At 34.4% G+C, this 21,742-nt stretch overlaps 1 protein-coding gene across 13 annotated transcripts in view; it reads right to left on the reverse strand.

Annotated features, from left to right (window-relative positions):
• The window catches only part of CSPP1 (centrosome and spindle pole associated protein 1), a 152,768-nt gene that overhangs the window by 30,796 nt on the left and 100,230 nt on the right, over positions 1-21,742 (reverse strand). For all 13 annotated transcript variants that reach the window (XM_081266447.1, XM_081266454.1, XM_081266444.1 and 10 more), the window contains 6 exons: positions 18,332-18,444; positions 14,384-14,533; positions 13,651-13,797; positions 3,112-3,216; positions 793-859; positions 117-234 (listed from right to left, as the gene is read on the reverse strand). In XM_081266447.1, coding sequence (XP_081122573.1) covers positions 117-234; positions 793-859; positions 3,112-3,216; positions 13,651-13,797; positions 14,384-14,533; positions 18,332-18,444 — 700 coding nt within the window. The remainder of the gene's footprint in view (positions 1-116; positions 235-792; positions 860-3,111; positions 3,217-13,650; positions 13,798-14,383; positions 14,534-18,331; positions 18,445-21,742) is intronic.

Raw genomic sequence — 21,742 nt, forward strand, 5'->3', positions numbered from 1 at the left:
AAAAAGGGAAAGTAAGAATGCAAAATGAGGTAGTCATGTTCTAAAATTATAAAATCACTAGATAAGTGACACAGATAAAAGAACTCAAGAAACAAAAAACGCAATTCTAAATGTACCTTATATGGATTTCATCATCACTGTCCATGTGTAGCAACTGCCCTTGTAAACGCCTCTCTTCACTACGAAGCTGTTTTCTCATTTCTGATAATTCCATAATTACATTTTTTTTCTCCTCTGCAAATTCCCAAGTAAAACACAAGGCAAGAATAAGAACAAAAGATAAAGCACTAAAACACAGCCTAACTTATAATACACTAAAAAGCACAGAGAGAAATTCTTATGAAAGAATTGTTTTATAAATACATGGATCACGTTTAGGAACATCATCAAGACCATAGAACCCATTTTTTGATAATATAGGAATTTCATGCTAAGAGAGATACTTGGGGATGGGCAGCATAACTATAGAGAGGAAGAACAAAGGAGTTCTTTTGTAGTGATGGAACAGTTCTGAAACCAAATTGCAGTCATGGTTACACAAATAAAACCTACCAAGCCTAAAATCACATTCACACAAATACAAGTAAAAACTAGTGAAATCAGTGAAGGTCTCATATAGAGAGTACCAAGGTTACCACATAAGATGTTAACTCTGGGGGAACCAACTGGAAAGGCACACAGCACCTCTCTATACTATTCTTGCAACTTTCTACAAGTCTATAATCACATCAAAATAAAAAGTGTGTGGGGGGGGAATACACTCTAGGAGTAGAATACAGGTTCAAAATTTACCTTCTGCACGGAGCTGATTTTTCCTGGCAGGTACTGGAGGAGACTGTGCCCTGGACATGGAACTTTCCTGTTCAATAACAATGGCAAACATGTCATTATATCTCCTCTACTCAAATGCTTAAAAGGAGTAATTTTACCTATATGTAAAGGAACCCAACTCCACACTCTCTCCTACCTATAAAAATTGCCCACAACTGTGTCTCAACTTTCTTCTTGTAACAATAGAAGGATCTATGCCTCTATTAAAAGATAATCCCTTCATCTATACTCTAAATCTGATTGACTCCAGCTTTCAATTATCTTCTTTTTTCCAACTTCTTCTTCTCAGTCTATGCATAAAACTTACCTCTTCTTTAAAAAAATTCTTACCTAACCTTTCTTCACTATCTACTGTCCATTCTCTCCTTCCCTTCACAGGCAGGTTTCTTTAAGGAATAATAAATGCATACTTCCAGGGTCTACTTTCTTACTGTTATTTACTCCTCAACACCCAACTACTATTATTTTTGTTCTATACCCTATTACTCCAGCAGCACTGCCCTTGCCAGAGTCACAAAGTGGTCCCCAAATGACACCTTGGTGGGGTTTTTTATTTTGGTTTAGTTTGATTTTTCGGTACCAGAGATTGAACTTATGGGCATTCAACTACAGGGCCACATCCCGAGTCCTATTTTGTATTTTATTTAGAGACAGAATCTCACTGAGTTGCTTAGTGACTCAATTTTGCTGAAGCTGGCTTTGAACTCTCAATTCTCCTGCCTCAGCCTCCTGAGTGGATGGGATTACAAGCATGCGCCACCATGCCTGGCTTAGTGACTATTTTAAGTCCTTATTTTTGGCCAGTAGCAACTGATACCATTGCCACTTTCTCTTACCTTTTCTGTGTCTATTCTTTTCTCTGTTTCTCAAACACTTTAAATTCCCCAGTGTTCCATTCTCAGCCCTTTTTACTTCTTCTATACATTCATCTTAGAGGATCATACTAATTTGCTAAGCAACAATACGTTAATGATTTCCAAAACTTTCCAAAATTTAGTTCAAAACTCTTTCCTCAGCCACAGCTCATATTTTCAACCCCCTACTCTATGTAACCTTTACCAGAAGCTTTAAAGTTACCATTGACTCCTACCTACCATACACTCGGTCAAGAAATACCACTTTTTGCTGGGTGTGGTGATGTATGCCTGTAATTCCAGTGACTTGGGCAGCTGAGGCAGGAGGATCAAGAATTCAAAGCCAGCCTCAGCAACTCAACAAGGCCCTAAGCAACTTGGCGAGACCCTGTCTAAATAAAATACTAAAAAAAAAAAAAAAAAAAAGAGCTGGGGATGTGGCTCAGTGGTTAAGCACCTACAGGTTCAATCCCAGTACCAAAAAAAAAAAAAAAAAAAAAAAAAGAGAGACAGAGAGAAATACCACTGTTTATATGTCTTCATATAAAGGGTGTTACCCCCACCCTTCTCAGTTCTTTGTACCAATGCCTTTAAGTCCTCAAAGTCTCACATCTGGACTTCTACAAAAGCATCTCAACTTGTCTCCAAGTTTACAGTCTTTACTGCCTGATAATATTATACAAAACTAAAGTGGCCATGTCATTCTCCTGCTTAATACTGCAATGAATTTCCATGCATTTTGTACCACAAACCAACTGAATCAAGATTCTCAGAGGATGGAATTTAGGAAAATGTTTCTCTAAAACGCTTCTTTGCCTATTTGGGTAATTGGGCTATTTGGAATCCATAAGCCTATGGCATAAAGTCTAAATCTCAGTATTCTCCAATACCCTAAATCTGTTGTTCTCTACCCTCTCTGTTGCCTTATCACAAAGCATCATAAATATAGACCAAACCACAGTGTATTCTCCACATGTCTGTCCTGTCTTCCATCTAGCCAATTTGTGCATGCTAAAGGTCTTTCACCCTGTTTCTCTTGATGGCAAATTCCTACTCATTCTTCAAGCATTAGTTCAAAGATCAACCCTTCTAAAAGATTTTCCTGGTTCTCTTTTGATTATAACTCAGTATAAAATATAAGGGACTTCATAAGCATGACAATAGCAGCTAGAAGGTAATTTTTCAAAGAAAGGACCTTCTTGAAGAGCCTGGACAAAACCTTTTGCTAAACTATAGTTTGTCAAAAATACTCAACTTCCGGGAGCCAAATATAAACTGCAGCAACAGACAGATTAATGGAGATACTGCCTATATTTCAGATCTAAAAAAATTTAACCTACCAAAATATAAATAAGAAAATCTCATCCAATACCTCAATTCAAAATAAGTAAATGAAGATTAACAAGCAAAAACAAAAAGCATATACATGAATAAAGGAACTTATGATGCTGTCAACCGAAGGAGGTCGTTGGAGTTTGCTTGTAATTTTGTTCTGAAGAGCAGGAACTACAGGAGAAGGCTGCCTTAAGCGCTGAAAAATTAAAAATAAAAATATTCAGAAATATATACACATATACATGTAAACTATATATACTGGAGGTGTATAACATCATTGAAGTTCAGGTTGCTTAATAAAACATTACCTGAATCACAAATTCAATTAAATAAGATGAAATAGATTTATTATGATAAAAGTAATTTAGACATACCAATTAAAAGAATAAATCTCTAAGATTAGGATTTTTTTTAAAATCAACAAACTTAAAGCAACAGTATTCCAAATATAGAAATGAAATAGCCAAAGTGAAAACATCTTATTTTGGTACCAGTGATTGAACCAGGGGTGTTTAACCACTGTGCCACATCTCTAAATCTCTAATCCCCCCCGCCCCCGGCCTTTTTTTTTTTTTTTTTTTTTTTTTTTGAGACAAGGTCTTACTAAACTGTTTAGATCCATCCTACATTGCTGAGACTGGCTGTGAACTTGCAATCCTCCTGCCTCAGGTCCTGAGCTGCTCGGATTACAGGCATAAGTCACTGCACCGGGGTGAAAAACAACATCTTAATAATAAAAGGGAAATAGGATGATATAAAAAAGAAGCAAACAAAACTCCTTTCTATAAAACAATATAAATCAACCTCAAAATCTTTATCTCCTATTACCAAAACAATCATGGATGAGGAGATTTTTTTCAGATCCTGGTAAGGTTCTGTGTTTCCAAAGAAATGAGATTTCAGTTTATAGTGTATTAAAGCTTATTTATAGCTTTCAAATTTATATGAAGGCATAAATCTCCCAAAAATATACAATAAATGTTTTCTGAAGGAAATTAGAAAAAAAATGAAGAGAAGAAAAACAGGGGGAAGAAAGAAAGGAAAGGAAGGAAACAAGATCAGAATATACTTGTGGATATTAAAGACTTCGTTTTATATGCCAGAAAATCATAAGTTAGTTTCATTGTTGACATTGAGAAAATTAGAAATATATGTGAGGAAGGTTTTTGAAAAACCTATAGGCTGAATTATAAAGATAATATAAATCTTCTAAAGCACCAATAAGGATGAAGTAAATGAAGCATAGTCCATGTAAAATGAAAATAAATATCGAGGAAGCAAAAAAAAAACCAAAAACATCAGAAAGTAAGTTATATGATCAAACTTATTGGTTGCAATAAATATAAGTGGATTTAGCTAACACTAATTAAAAGATGACTCTAAGGTTCATATAAAAAATGTCAAACTACCCAAGGCACAATGGCCCACGTCTGTAATGCCAGTGGCTCGGGAGGCTGAGGCAGAAGGATGGCAAGTTCAAAGCCATTCTCAGCAACTTAGTGAGGCACTTAGCAATTCAGCAATGCCCAGTCTCTAAATGAAATATTTAAAAAAGGATTGGAGGTGTGGCTCAGTGGTTAAGCACCCCTGGGTTCAATTACCAAAAATAAATAAATAAATACACAAGCTAACTCAAAAATCAAAATCTGATGATAGAAGTTAAAAACGAAAGAGCAAGGGATGGGGAAGATGGCAGCAAATAGAGTGCATCACCCCCGTGTACCGCGTCACTGTGCAGGTGAATAACGAGTTAGAACGGCCAAAAGCTATCATGTTAGGAATTTCCAGCAAAATTGGGGTGCACCGAAACCTAGAGGAAGGATTTCCAGCACCCGAGGATCAATTACTGGGGCTCAATTGCGAGTGAACTGTACACCCGGAGATTCTGGATGATAGATCAGCGGCCCGCCCCGCAGCCAGAAACTGCAGTGCGCCAAGAAACGGCATGCCAGCAACACAGAGAAACGGTGCTTCAGATTCTGTGGGGTCCTGCCAACTGTGCCCTCACTGTGCTCCAGGCTGAGTTCTGGGTTTGAGACGGGGTAGAGATTCAGTCCAGGTCTGTCCTCCACACCAGACAACCCACCGAGGAAGCCAGCGGCCACCATCTTGGAGAGCTGACGTCACCATCGCCAGTTTCCAACAGACTGAAACAAGTTCAGCGATAGAACAGGTGTGTGGCATTTAGCCCTCCTCACACACAGCGGAGAAATAGCATAAAATCACTCCCTGGCTTTCCAGGGGTGTGAATATCAGAGTGAGCGTGAATAGAGGCGTGGGGAAAGGTAAAGGCACCTGACCTCCAACTCCCCCCTCCCACCAGCAGGGAAAACGAAACCTGTCTCGCCAGCTCTCGGAGGAGTGGGTATCGGAGGGAATCAAAACAATAAGGGGACGGTTCCCAATAGCCTCGCTTCACATCCAGGAAACTGCAGGCCCAGAGTGTAGCTTGAATTGCAGAGAGGTATCACACTGGGGAAGGCCTGTCTGGCAGGAAAAGCGAGGAGACTAGAGACCAGAAATAAACCTAAGCTAACAGGTTTTGAGAGACACCAGGGTGGGGAGGAGGAAACGGCCTCACACGGATTCTTTCCAATCCTACAGCCGGAGGGCAAAATCTTGGCCCAGAAGGCACAGCACCACCTACTGGAAGCGAAGAAAATAGAAGCCTAACAGTGCCTTCTTTTTTTTAATTTTTTAATTTTAATTTTTCTTTTTTTAATTATTTTTTTAATTGTAATTTTTATTTTACTGCATTTTATTATTTTTTTATCATTTCTTTTTCTTTTCTATTCTTTTTCTTTCTTCTCTCCCTCTCTCTTTCTTGGTTTGCTTCCTTACCCTTTCCCCATCTTTACTCTTAAGCATGAACACCCAGAATATGTATAATTTACTAAATGCAAATAGATGAATACTACGAGTCGGTCTATAGTCCGCCTAAGCCCTTAACTACCCCCAAGTACTCCTGTCTATTCTCTTGTTAATATCCGCCTGCATTTGAGCAACCCCCAAAAGAAGCTAACATATACTAACCTCCATACCATCAAATCGCCCGACCTTAACATAAAATCCTAAATTCAAACCTCAATTCTCTATATGCCATCAAAATCTGTAGGCCTTAAATGAAACTAATGAATTTACCTTAAATCACAATTAAAACCAACATCTCTAAACATTGTCTCCCAACACAAAGGAGAGATATTGGAACTATAAAAACCAAAACAAATTTAAAGGAGAAAACAGAAACACAGCAAACAGAGTTGGAAAGTAACGTGGGCACCATGTAAAAACAAGGGAAAAAATGATTACAAACAATGCAGGACAACTTAAATACACAGGAGAACCTAGAGGCATCAGAAGAATGGACAGAGAAAGAACTCAAGGCATACCTAACTCAGATGGAACGAAATCTTAGAGAAGACATTAGACAGCAAGTCCAAACAATGAAAGTGTGCTTTGAAAACGAATTACATAAGCAAATTCAAATGGGAAAGAATGAGCTCTACCAGGAGATAGAGATTTTTTTTTAAAAATCAAACAATAATCCTAGAAATGCAGGAAACCATAAACCAAATTAAAAACTCAAACGAGAATATTACAAATAGACTAGATCAAATAGAAGTCAGAACATCAGATAATGAAGACAAAGTTTATCAACTTGAAAAGAATATAGTCAACACAGAAAGGATGCTAAGAAATCACAAGCAATCCATCCAAGAGATATGGGATGTCATAAAAAAACCAAACTTGAGTGTCATTAGGATAGAAGAAGGTGTAGAGGTTCAAACCAAAGGAATGAACAATCTATTGAATGAAGCCTACAGGACCCAAAACATACAAAACCGTAATAGACCAACTCCAAGACACATAATTATGAAGATATCCAACACAGAGAACAAGGAGAGAATATTAAAAGCTACAAGAGAAAGGAGGCAGATTACATTCAGGATAAACCAATTAGGTTAACGGCTGATTTTTCATCACAGACATTGAAAGCGAGAAGATCCTGGAACAACGTATTTCAAACACTGAAAAATAATGGATTCCAATCAAGAATATTGTATCCAGCAAAATTAAGCTTCAGATTTGACAATGAAATTAAAATATTTCACGATAAACAAAAGTTAAAAGAATTTGCAGCCAGAAAACCAGCACTGCAAGGCATTTTGAGCAAAACACTACAAGAAGAGGAATGGAAAAACAGCACCCAAAACTAACAGTGGGAGGTAACTCAGTAAAGGGGAAAAAAAATAACCAAAGAGGAAAAACTAGCCATATTAAAATAAATAAATAAGCATGACTGGAGGTACAAACCATATAACAATAGTAACCTTAAACGTTAATGGCTTAAATTCACCATCAAGAGACATAGGCTAGTAACCTGGATTAAAAAAACAAATCCAACAATATGCTGCCTTCAGGAGACTCATATGATAGGAAAAGACATACAAAGGCTGAAGGTGAAAGGCTGGGAAAAATCACACAACATGGTCCTCGGAAGCAAGCAGGAGTGGCCATACTCATATAAAATAAAATCAACTTCAAACCTAAGTTAATCAAAAGGGATAAAGAAGAACACTATATACTGTTAAAAGGAACAATCCACCAACAAGACATAACAATTATCAATATGTATGCACCAAACAATGGTGCTGCAACATTCATAAAACAAACTCTCCTCAAGTTCAAGAGTCAAATAGACCACAACACAATAATTATGGGTGACTTCAACACACCACTCTCTCCATTGGACAGATCCTCCAGACAAAAGCTGAATAAAGAAACTATAGAACACAATAACACAATCAATAACCTAGACTTAACTGACATACATAGAATATATCAACCATCATCAAGTGGATACACATTCTTCTCAGGAGCACATGGATCCTTCTCAAAGATAGACAATATATTATGCCATAGGGCAACCTTTAGTAAATATAAAGGTGTGGAGATAATACCATGCATCTTATCTGATCATAATGGAATGAAACTGGAAATTAATGATACAAGAAGGAAGGAAAACTCCTGCATCACCGGGAAAATGAACAATATGTTACTGAATGATCAATGGGTTACAGAAGACATAAAGGAGGAAATCAAAAAATTCTTAGAGATAAATGAAAATACAGACACAACATATCGGAATCTATGGGACACAATGAAAGCAGTTTAAGAGGGAAATTCATCGCCTGGTGGTCATTCCTCAAGAAAAGAAAAAACCAACAAATAAATGAACTCATACTTCATATCAAAACCCTACAAAAGGAAGAGCAAAACAACAGCAAATGTAATAGAAGGCAAGAAATATTTAAAAATCAGAGTGGAAATCAACGAAATTGAAACAAAAAAAAACCATTCAAAAAATTGATAAAACTTAAAATTGGTTCTAAGAAAAAATAAATAAGAACGACAGACCCTTAGCCATGCTAACGAAGAGAAGAAGAGAGAGAACTCAAATTACTAACATATGGAATGAAAAAGGCAATATCACAACAGACACTTCAGAAATACAGAAGATAATTAGGAATTATTTTGAAACCCTATATTCCAATAAAATAGAAGATAGTGAAGATATCGATAAATTTCTTAAGTCATATGATTTGCCCAGATTGAGTCAGGAAGATACACACAATTTAAACAGACCAATAACAAAGGAGGAAATAGAAGAAGCCATCAAAAGACTACCAACCAAGAAAAGCCCAGGACCGGATGGGTATACAGCGGAGTTCTACAAAACCTTCAAAGAAGAATTAATACCAATACTTTTCAAGTTATTTCAAGAAATAGAAAAAGAAGGAGCTCTTCCAAATTCATTCTATGAGGCCAACATCACCCTGATCCTGAAACCAGACAAAGACACTTCAAAGAAAGAAAACTACAGACCAATATCTCTAATGAACCTAGATGCAAAAATCCTCAATACAATCCTGGTGAATCGAATACAAAAGCATATCAAAAAAATTGTGCACCATGATCAAGTAGGATTCATCGCTGGGATGCAAGGCTGGTTCAATATACGGAAGTCAATGAATGTTATTCACCACATCAATAGTCTTAACGATAAGAACCACATGATCATCTCGATAGATGCAGAAAAAGCATTCGACAAAGTACAGCATCCCTTTATGTTCAAAACACTAGAAAAACTAGGGATAACAGGAACTTACCTCAACATTGTAAAAGCTATATACGCTAAGCCTCAGGCTAGCATCATTCTGAATGGAGAAAAACTGAAGGCATTCCCTCTAAAATCTGGAACAAGACAGGGATGCCCTCTCTCACCACTTCTATTCAATTTAGTTCTCGAAATACTAGCCAGAGCAATTCGACAGACAAAAGAAATTAAAGGCATAAAAATAGGAAAAGAAGAACTTAAATTATCACTATTTGCAGATGACATGATTCTATACCTAGCAGACCCAAAAGGGTCTACAAAGAAACTACTAGAACTAATAAATGAATTCAGCAAAGTGGCAGGATATAAAATCAACACGCATAAATCAAAGGCATTCCTGTATATCAGCAACAAATCTTCTGAAATGGAAATGAGGACAACCACCCCATTCACAATATCCTCAAAAAAAAAAAAAAATACTTGGGAATCAACCTAACAAAAGAGGTGAAAGATTTATACAATGAAAACTACAGAACACTAAAGAGAGAAATAGAAGAAGACCTTAGAAGATGGAAAAATATCCCCTGTTCATGGATAGGAAGAACTAACATCATCAAAATGGCGATATTACCCAAAGTTCTCTATAGGTTTAATGCAATGCCAATCAAAATCCCAACAGCATTTCTTGTAGAAATAGATAAAGCAATCATGAAATTCATATGGAAAAACAAAAGACCCAGAATAGCAAAAGCAATTCTAAGCAGGAAGTGTGAATCAGGCAGTATAGCGATACCAGATTTCAAATTATAATACAGAGCAATAGTAACAAAAACAGCATGGTACTGGTACCAAAACAGGCGGGTGGACCAATGGTACAGAATAGAGGACACAGAGACTAATCCACAAAATTACAACTTTCTTAAATTTGATAAAAGGACTAAAAGCATGCAATGGAGGAAGGATAGCATCTTCAACAAATGGTGCTGGGAAAATTGGAAATCCATATGCAACAAAATGAAACTGAATCCCTTTCTCTCGCCATGCACAAAAGTTAACTCAAAATGGATCAAAGAGCTAGATATCAAATCAGAGACTCTGCGCCTGATAAAAGAAAAAGTTGGCTACGATGTACATATTGTGGGGTTGGGCTCCAAATTCCTTAATAGGACGCCCATAGCCCAAGAGTTAAATACAAGAATAAACAAATGGGACTTACTTAAACTAAAAAGTTTTTTCTCAGCAAGAGAAACAATAAGAGAGGTAAATAGGGAGCCCACATCCTGGGAACAAATTTTTACTCCTCACATTTCAGATAGAGCCCTAATATCCAGAGTATACAAAGAACTCAAAAAATTAAACAATAAGATAACAAATAACCCAATCAACAAATGGGCCAAAGACCTGAACAGACACTTCTCAGAGGAGGACATAAAATCAATCAACAAGTACATGAAAAAATGCTCACCATCTCTAGCAGTCAGAGAAATGCAAATCAATACCACCCTAAGGTACCATCTCACTCCAGTAAGAGTGGCAACCATTATGAAGTCAAACAACAAGTGCTGGTGAGGATGTGGGGAAAAGGGTACACTTGTACATTGCTGGTGGGATTGAAAATTGGTGCAGCCAATTTGGAAAGCTGTATGGAGATTCCTGGGAAAGCTGGGAATGGAACCACCATTTGACCCAGCTATTGCCCTTCTCAGACTATTCCCTGAAGACCTTAAAAGAGCGTACTACAGGGATACTGCCACATCGATGTTCATAGCAGCACAATTCACAATAGCTAGACTGTAGAACCAACCTAGATGTCCTTCAATAGATGAATGGATTAAAAAAATGTGGCATTTATACACAATGGAGTATTACGCAGCACTAAAAAATGACAAAATCATGGAATTTGCAGGGAAATGGATGGCATTAGAGCAGATTATGCTAAGTGAAGCTAGCCAAGCCCTAAAAAACAAATGCCAAATGTCTTCTTTGATATAATGAGAGCAACTAAGAACAGAACAGGGAGGAAGGGCATGAGGAAAAGATTAACATTAAAAAACAGAGACATGAGGTGGGAGGGAAAGGGAGAGAGAAGGGAAATTGCATGGAAATGGAAGGAGACCCTCATTGTTATACAAAATTACATATAAGAGGTTGTGAGGGGAAAGGGGAAAAAAAAGGGAGAAAATTAAATTACAGCAGATCGGGTAGAGAGAGAAGATGGGAGGGGAGGGGGGATAGTAGAGGATAGGAAAGGTAGCAGAATACAACAGTTACTAATACGGCATTATGTAAAAATGTGGATGTGTAACTGATGTGATTCTGCAATCTGTATTTGGGGTAAAAATGGGAGTTCATAACCCACTTGAATCTAATGTATGAAATATGATATGTCAAGAGCTTTGTAATGTTTTGAACAACCAATAAAAAATAAAAATTAAAAAAAATAAATAAATAAAAAATTTAAAAATACATCACAAAACCAAAAAAAAAAAAACTAATGAGCAATCAAAAATATATATCAGGAATACATAAATACAAAATATGACAGCTAAAAAATAAAAATACATGACAGCAGTAATGTTAATTTTGTGATCAAGAAACAAAATTCATAAAATGGTATAAAAGCTGATTTAAAACTTCATGGTACTTCACAATTAAACTAACAGTCATAAAATAATTCCTTAAAAGTAGCATTTGTTAAACATAAGAAATTGATAGAAACACAATTGTGGGAAACTCACAACTCTCATTTTTAAATGATGAATTTTAAAATAAAAATTAATCTATATTTTCTGTTCAATTTTGCTGTGAGCCAAAAACTTCTCTAAAAAGTAAACTTTACCCAGGCACAGTGGCAAAATTCCTGTAATCCCAGTGGCTCAGGCAATTGAGGCAGGAGGATCACACGTTCAAAGCCAGCCTCAGCAAAAGGTGCTAAGCAACTCAGTGACACCCTGTCTCTAAATAAAATACAAAGTAGGACTGAGGATGTGACTCAGCAGTCAAGTGCCCCTGAGTTCAATCCCTGGTAATCCCCCCTCCAAAAAACGTTAACTTTATTTATTAATAAATTAATGAGATGACATTATCCTATGAATGAAAACTATACCTAGCACTCCTAAAACATTGTAAATAAACAACACAAACCAAAAAGTACTGATCTTTTAAATTCTCTTTTAAAGATCTTTCAACAAAATTCTAGCTGTGTATACTTATCATTTCTATCACCATAAAACCATGGGATGAGAAATGAAACAACACAGTTGAGCCTATCAGAAATGGCTCATGTTTTATGAAGTAGGCTATACACTGAGCAATATACCAAACCACATCCTAAATATACCAGAGTAATTTAACAGTTAAAATAAATTTTTTGAAAATCTTGCCTTAAATAAATAATGTTTGAATAAACATAAATACCTGAAAACAATATTCTTATACAAAATTGGCTAGACTTACAAGATAGACAAAGGTTTTTTATAGTATGATCTCCAGGCCAACAACATCAAAACCCAAAAAGGTAGCTATAAAATGCACATCCTTGAATCTACCCCTCAGATACATTGTGGGTGGGATCCCAGGAATGTACATTTCTAACAAACCCCCAATGACACTCATGCACACAAATTTTTAAATGTAACTGTTAGTTTAAGTAAGGATGTGAATTAGATCTTCTTCAGAGTCAATTATCACCGGGCATGTGGAAAACACCTGTAATCCTAGCAGCTTGGGAGGCTGAGGCAGGAGAATCAAAGACAGCCTCAGCAAAAGTGAGACACTAAGCAACTCAGTGAGACCCTGTCTCTAAATAAAATACAAAATAGGGCTGGGGATGTGGCTCAGTGGTTGAGTGCCCCTGAGTTCATTCCCCGGTAACCAAAAAACAGAGTCAATTATCTTTCTACAGAAGAAACCTCTAACAACTTTGATTCATGCACTTAACAGGAAACATGAACCTTTTAACTCAAGACAGTTTTCAAAAACCAGTTTGTAGCAAACCACCATTTCTTTCTTAATTTCCATTCTATAGTAGAAATTTGTATAAAACAGAATAAGAATTATTATAATAAATAAAATAAATTTCCAGTAATATGAAATTCAAAACCCAATATTTTTATTAGTAGATTGAACAGACATAAAGTTACTTAGACAAGTTGTTAGAAAAGTTTCAAAACATTCTCAATTTCTATATTTAGTCTTACTATGAAAAGAACACAGTTCACAGAGTATTGGTCCATAAACCACTTTTGGATTATAATCACAGAAGAACAAGACTGAGAATTGTCTAAGGTAAATAAACATGTTATATTCATCGGGCAGAAAGACCTACCAACGCACAGTATTAGCACCTCGAACAGAAAAGTTCAGTAGATAGCACCCAAATTCAGTAGTAAGACAAAGCAGGAAAACACAAGCGCATCCTCCTCTTTCTCCCCTTTTCTAAAAACTCTACAATTCTCACAGTGCATATGGGGTAAAATATGGGTTTGACTGACATTTTTGTCTAAAATTTACCTTTGTTTCTTCTCCAATCATATTTTCTCTTTCATAGTAGTGCTGAAGTTGTAAGTTATGTCTTTCCTCTTCTTCCTTCTTTTTTCTTTCTGCTTCTTTTCGTCTTTCTTCAGCTAACCGAATGAGCTCTTCATTTTTTAACCTTTGCTTTAAAAATAAGAGAAAAATATACACTTCATGTATACATTCTAGACTATTTTAAAATTTTTGCTCTTATTTGCCTGAAATATAGATAAAACTGAAGATGTAGAGGAAGGACACAGTGCTCTTTAAAATAAAGAAATTGTCTACTTAATAAAATACATCTTTTCTGACATTTTCAATGAGTTTATATAGCTTTTTCCCCCAGGAGCTTTAAACCCAGGAGTGCTCTACTACTGAGTTACTTTCCCAGATCTTTTTTATTTTATATTTTCAGACAGGTTCTCACTAAGTTGCTGAAGCTGGCCTTAAACTTGCAATCCTCCTGCCTCATTCTGAGTAGAAAGGACTGCAGATGTATACTACCATGTCTGGCCGGCCTATAATTACATTTTGACTAAAAGAATCATTTATCACTTAAATTAGCTTTTACCTCAATAAAATAATATCCAGTGAATGGATACTAATCTGATGTTTTAAAAATGTACTTCAAGACTATTCTCCCTTATAAGTAACAAACATTTTTTTTCAAGTCAAAACAGCAATTTCACATTCAGCTAAGTAGTGAAATAGAGTAGTGGAAAAAATGCACCTCCTCCTCTTTCTCCCTTTTCTTTTCCTGTTCCTCTTCATACTCTTGCTGAATTCGTGCTCTCTGTTCTGCTAGCCGTTTTTCTTCTTTTTCTTCTGCAATTTTCAGTCTCTCTCGCTCAGCTTCCTCTCTTTGTTTCTTTTCTTCAATCTAAAGTATTAAACTTAGTTGTTATTTTGAAAAACTATTTAAAAGTCAGAACAGCATTTACTTTTTCCTGGTATCGTACAAATTCAACACTTATACCCCTCTGTTTGCAAGTTCCTAAAAAGTTCCTAAATTTTCCAGTTTCCTGTATTTTATTAACAAGGCTACATGATGCACTGTTAAAAGCTTTTTAAGTTCAGCTTCAAATATTTACAGACTGTGTGTACTTAAGAAATTCTCTGGTCTTCAATTTTCTCATCTGAGGAGAAGAGTTAATACATAAACCTTGAAGGTATGTTCAAAGAATGAAAGTGAAACAACATAAAAAGCAGAAAAAATCCCTTCTATATAAAAGGCCCTCGATAAATATTCATAATTATATTATTCTACAATGAATGCTACTATTATATCTTAAAGTTCTTATATTTGATTTGTATTCTCAAACAGTGAAATTAATGTTTTAGTTATTTATATGAGAATCATTTCCCCAAGATGTTCTTTTCTCCTTTTATACCTACTGGATGGTTAAGAAAGAAAAAAAAAAAACACCTAAACTAAATCTATTAAAGTGTAAGATGATTTTAGGATACAAGGATTTAGAATTAAGTTTCATCTTAAGTGCTACCTAGAACCCGTAGTCTTGAGTTGAAGAGAATAAAGTAAGGCATAGTCTAAGAATTGAAGGGAAGAGAACCCTAAAAGAGTCTAAACCTTCCATGAATGAGGCAAGGAAGATGGCAGCATGGGTATCACGTATTCATGACTCTGGTTTAAAATCATGAAAAGAGATGTAACCCTCAGATAGGGGTTATAGTTGTTCATATTATATATTTTTCTCCATCTCCTCCTCTAGCTTCAAAGTTGCTCTACTAAGTGCTGACAATTTTTTTCAATAATGAGAACTGTCTCACATGTCCCATGATTTTATATATCTGAGGCTTTTTCTAATATTTATCACACTATTAAATATGTACAAGGCTAGTATTTCGTAGTAAACAATGTGCAGGGGATCTCTTATTCAAATACAACATATCTAGACAAAACACCACTTACGATCCAAAAAAATCTCATATTCAACCCTTCTTCTTACTGCATGAAAATAATCACACTTACATGATTTCTTCTCCATCAAAATCAAATACCAGTTTGTAAACTATGAATGGATCACACATCTAATAAATCTAAAGCTCAATATCAACTGGAATGCTACACAGTCCTCCAACAGAAAGAGGAAAATTATCTTTCAGGTCATAATTTTCAAATTCTATAATGCTGAAGTGTCACTGGGGTTCTACAAACACTTTGTTAAAATTTTTCTTATTAAATTTAAGTTTTAAAATTTATGTTTAAAGCTGTAATTAAATCATCTAAAAGGGCAGGCGTTGTGGCTCAGTGGAAGAGCACTTGCCTAGCATGTGTGAAGCACTGGGTTCGATCTTCAGCACCACATAAAAATAAATAAATAAAATAAATGTCTATCAACAACTTTAAAAAAATGAAAAAAAAATCAAACACAAGTATTAACAAATTTTAACAGCATGAAGATTTCTGATGTACTAACTTGAGCTTTTATGCAGATCTTGGACTAAAGCTTCTCTTACCATCTTTATGCAAAAATTAAACATTTTAAAACATTTATTTTGACATTTCAGTTTGGATACTTCCTGTCTGATAATACATGTTGTAAATAGTAATAATAAACATCATTTAGCTATTTTACATTTCTTTTTAGAATTCTGTTTGTTAGATTTTGCTTGAGGGGGAAAATATTTTAAAAGGTTCTTAAAAAAAAACTTTGAAAACTATCATATGAACGCAATTTATTCACGGGTACACTGAGGATTTATACGGTAGAAGAACTGAAAACTGAAACTAATATAATCACACTTTTACCACATAATCACATTCACCACATAACTGTCAAACCCTATCTTTTCAGTCCCAAAATTGGTTTGTGACATTTCATCTCATAATTATTGCACGGTATAATCTGTTCCTTGCACCACTTAAAAGGTAAACAGAACAGCAATGTATTCATCAGTAGCATATGATGCTCAGTTGTCTTCTCATGAATTATGAACCATAATCATAAGCCTAGAATTCTCAGCACAAGGACACTGTCAATATATTTTCAAAATCCAACTTGTGTGATTTATTTAGAGCACTAAAGTATTAATGCTAAGCACATCTTATAAGCATGATCCTGGGAACGACATGTCAGATAATAAAACAAATGAAAGCAGTACAGAATTTTTGGTCAAAGAGAATTAAATTTTCTAAGACTATGAGAAATTACTAAATTTTCTCAAGTGTAATATTTCAACTATAATGCACAATAGTTATAAACAATGTTTACTAAACATGTATCAATTTAGATTATTCAATAAAAATCCATAACAATGTTTACTAAACATGTATCAATTTGGATTATTCAATTTTAACATATGTTCATGAGAGTTATCTCAAGCATTCTAATCTTGCACAAGACAGTTTAATAACAAGTGATTTATTTATTTATTTATTTATTTATTTATTTATTTATTTATTTATTTATTTATTTATTTTAGGTACCAAGGATTGAACCCAGGGACCCTTAACCAGTGAGCCACCTCCCTAGCCATTTCTGTTTTATTTTGAGACAGGGTCTTACTAAGTTGCTCAGGGCCTCAATAAATTGCTGAGGCTGGCTTTGAACTCCCAATCCTCTTGCCTCAGCCTCCGGAGTCACTGGGATTACAGGCATGCACCACAGCACCTGGCATAATAGGTAATTTTTAAGTAATAACAGAACAATTTTTAAAAAGTTTCACAAAAAGGATCACACTTCACTGTTTTGCAGAAAAAAGTTTGACATAATATCTGCAATGATTATGTGATGAAATATGGTACTAGTGGTTTTTTATCAAAGTGAAAGACTTCCTACAAGTCCCTATAAGTATAAATGTGGTACCTACAAATATGATACCTGAAGTCAAGAAACTTGACTTCAAGCACTGGCCTCACAGCTCTGTCACCACAGACAAGCCTGATAGTCTCTGTATCAGCTATGTATATTAAAATAGAGATAAAAATATCTTCCCTCAGAGAGTTTTGAAGTTCAATGAGATACTACATGTAAAACAGTATCTTATAAACAATAAAAAAGCTATACAATTGGCAGATATTGGGAGAGAGTTAAATTGTACATTAGACCATGGGTAAATAATTTCTAGCAACTTAAATTTTGACTTGTTATCACGGTAGGCAATAGAGCACAAGGTACTTCAAGTTTAATAAATGATTCTATATCCTCAGCAGTGTTACACAATTTCAGAGACCAATACCCTTGGGTAGTAGCTAATATTTGAGTGAATTCTTGAAATCTCAGCATTCTTTGACTTATTAACTAATTGCCTAATAAAGTTTAGAAAATGCTGGGGATATAGCTCAGTTGGTGGAGTGCTTGCCTTGCATGCACAAAGCCCTGGGTTCAATCCCCAACACCCCCCCACACACGGAAGGAAGGAAGGAAGGAAGGAAGGAAGGAAGGAAGGAAGGAAAAAGAAAAGAAAAGAAAAGAAAGATTAGAAAATATAAAGTCAACTACAATATATAAAATATCTCATTTCTTTTTTTCAGATATATCTGAAGTAATAACATAATTTTGGTACTACCTACATTTGGTATAAATTAGATATTTTAGATAATTACATGGGATTTTAGAATTGAAAATACATACTGTGAATTTAAAAAACATCTCTACAAGATTAGCTTATAGAATTCCTACGGAACTGTTAAAATATGATCAAATAAGCCTTTCACCTGAAAACGAAGAAAATTCTTGTATAATTCTTGCTGTTTAATCTGAAGATCAGTTGGAGGTTCACAAAATATATTTCCCCGAGCAAAAGGAGAGCTCTGTGTTTGCATATGACCTTGAATAAGACATTTTACAAAAATAAACCATTAGAAAAATGTAAAGGTTAAAGAAGGAAAATTTGATAATCAATCCTGATTTAGGAAAGCTGTGCTAAATACAGAATCCAGAAGAAAATCCAAAGAGGAAAATTGAGATTAGAATCGGAAGACAAGAAAAAAAGTAGAAAGAAAAAGAAAAATGGTAAGACTATAACTAAATTAATAGTTGAAAATGATACTATAGCTGAAAGACACTACAGAAATGAAAAAAGTAATAGCCTAAACAATTCTTATCATAGAAAAAGCTACAAACCAAAATTAAGAGGAAAAAAATACATATTTAAATTCTTATACAGTTGAATACCCTATGCTTAAGAATAGTTCTTAATCACGTATTAAAATGCATTACATGCACAATTGAAAGTTTTGAAATTGTTTTTTAAAATAGGTAATTCTAAAATTCTTCTCAACCATAATATAAATATAGGATAGAAAGTCAGCCATAAGACATTTTTAACAAATTAGAATGAATCTTAATCATTTTAACAGCTTTTATTTTTAAAACTACTGAATTAGTGGTTTATAAGTATAAATAATAAAAATTTTACCTATAAATATTATTATATATTCTTAAAGGGAAAATTTATTTCATAAAAGCAATGTGAAGAAGCAAGTATCCCCTAGGAATCTCTCTGAATACAAACATAAAAAATGACATTTAAGCCTCATATAACTTTTTTTTTTTTAATTACTAACTCCTTTTTTGTACCATCAATCCAAAGCACGTATTTTCCTCACTTGTGTCATTTCACTTAGGCAGATTGCTTTGCAGTTTACCTGTCATTCAAGCCTACTTTGCCTTGGTATTTAAATTTACTAAGGCCTATTTGAATAGATCAGCAGAAAGTCAAGTCAAAACTTAAACATCATAAATACTTTTTTTCCCCACTAGAAAATGTTTCTAATGAAAACATAACCAAACATACACCTTGAAGGTTCTTTTAAATCTTATGCTGTGGGGAAAAACTGATTAATAAAACAAAATTGAATGTTATCTTTCACCCTGATGTTCACTCTCATTCTAAACCTTTGGGGGTAATTAATGAAGAAATATTCAAGACTGAGAAAATAAGTTCTTTTAGAAATAACTTTAAAAAAAATAAAATGATAGGGAAACATTTACCCTATATAAAGAAAACAGAGGGACTGGGGATGTGGTTCAGTGGTATAGTGCTTACCTAGAATGTGTGAGACCCTGAGTTCAATCCCCAGCACCACCAAAAAAAAAAGTAAAGAAAATAGAATGCATCTAGGCATGTAATTGTAAGCCAAATTAGTATTGGATTTTATAAACATCAGCCCATGTAATAACCATAAACTTAAAAAATCCAGAATCCAGAAGAAAAATAAGAAAATTTGTTTTAAAAAAGAAAAATAGAACTTTATAAAGGGCCTTAAAAAACAGGCCTAATGAAGACAAAACATACCAGGATAATGAATCTTAAACATACATTAAAACATTCAATTTTCAGATATATTTGAAGTTTTCTAAGGCCTTTTAAAAAATACTAAATGGCACATATGTATGTGTATGTAAGCACACATGTGTGAATGTGTATGTGTGTATATAATACACACATACAGATTTATATGGCAAAGGACAAATTATGGTTTGGATAGCTTCTTGTATGTAAAAGGTTTATTTATTTGAGGCTAATTATTAGGAAATCAAAATTGAACTTAGGGAATTTTCAATTCGCAAAATAGGAAATTTTAAACATTTATGATTTTTATAAATGATTTTTTTAAAAATAAAGCATCCCTAGCAACACTACCAGCATAAAAACCTGGTGGTAGGAAAGAAAGGCCATAGACAACAAATCTTGCTGTGTGTATTAAATTATCAGTCTTATGCTCTTGGGAAAGAATCATGGAAACTATTGATTTTCCAAGTGTTTTTCCTGGGGGAGCAGAGCTAGACTCCTGAAAATATAATTACTAATAAAGAATAAGTTCTAGGCTGAGATAGATCTACAAACAATACAAAGTATGGAAGAAAAGGATAAAGAAGAGATCTGTAGCACTGAAATCTTAATACAGACTACTGAAAGAAGCAGTAAATGAAGAGGAGAAAAAGACTTAATAACAAGAAGCCAAAATTCTCTTAGCAGCAATACTATGAAAAAGTGTTTTGATGTTCCTAGTACACTACACATTAAATTACTACAGAGTAAGAGAACAAATTTAATGATTTCATAAAATTAGAGATTCCAATTTTAGTACTCCAAAAATCAAAATTGGGCTCAAAGGTCAAAAATCTGTTGTGGATCAAAGTTAGAAAGTATATTCTCATAATTAGAGATCAGATAATGACACAAGCTATCCACAAAAAGCAAACAACCCATCTCCTAAGGTGTTCTAAAAGGTTGTAAAAATTTTATTAGGAGAACGTCCTAATGTAAAGTTCTTTTCTAGTCTATAATCAAAAGTTCTGTGAAAGTACAAAAGCAGAATTTGGGAGTGAATAAATGGTTACTTTTATAAATATCAAAATATATTGCAAGGTGGGATATTCTTTATATTTCTTTTGATTCTTAAATATATTATATACTTTCATATATACTTGATAAAGGAAGATGATGACAACTTTTTCTGGCAAGTCATAAAAAAGGTATTGAATAATTTCAACTTATAGAAAATTTTAATTATTTCACAATAAAGCAAATATATTTGGCTAAGAAAGAAGTCTGTGATCAGATATTAAACTTTTAATTCTTTTCTTTGTGTACTGTGACTTTACAAGGGAGGGTAAGTCATCACTAAAACAAGCAAAAAAAAATTTACTTGTACAATTTATCATAACATACTTGATGCTTTCTCACTAATGTAATCACCGGTATAAGAAGCAAATTCACAATAGATAAACTGTGGAGCCAACCTGGATGCCCTTCAATGGATGAATGGATAAAAAAAAATGTGGCATTTATACACAATTATTCAGCACTAAAAAATAATAAGATCATGGCATTTGTAGGGAAATGGGTGGCATTAGAGCAGATTACGCTAAGTGAAGTTAGCCAATCCCAAAAAAACAAATGCTGAATGTCTTCTCTGATATAAGAGGGGTGACTCAAAATGGGGTAGGGAGGGAGAGCATGGGAAGATGATTGCCTCTAGATAGAGAAGAGGGGTGGGAGGGAAAGGGAGGGAAAAGGGGAATTGCATGGATGGTAGAAAGAAACCTTCATCATTGTACAAAATATTATGTATGAAGATGTCAATTTGCTGTCAACATATCTTGTATACAGAGATGAT

This window comes from Spermophilus citellus, assembly GCF_964194105.1.
Source record: "Spermophilus citellus genome assembly, chromosome: 14".
NCBI lineage: Eukaryota > Metazoa > Chordata > Mammalia > Rodentia > Sciuridae > Spermophilus > Spermophilus citellus.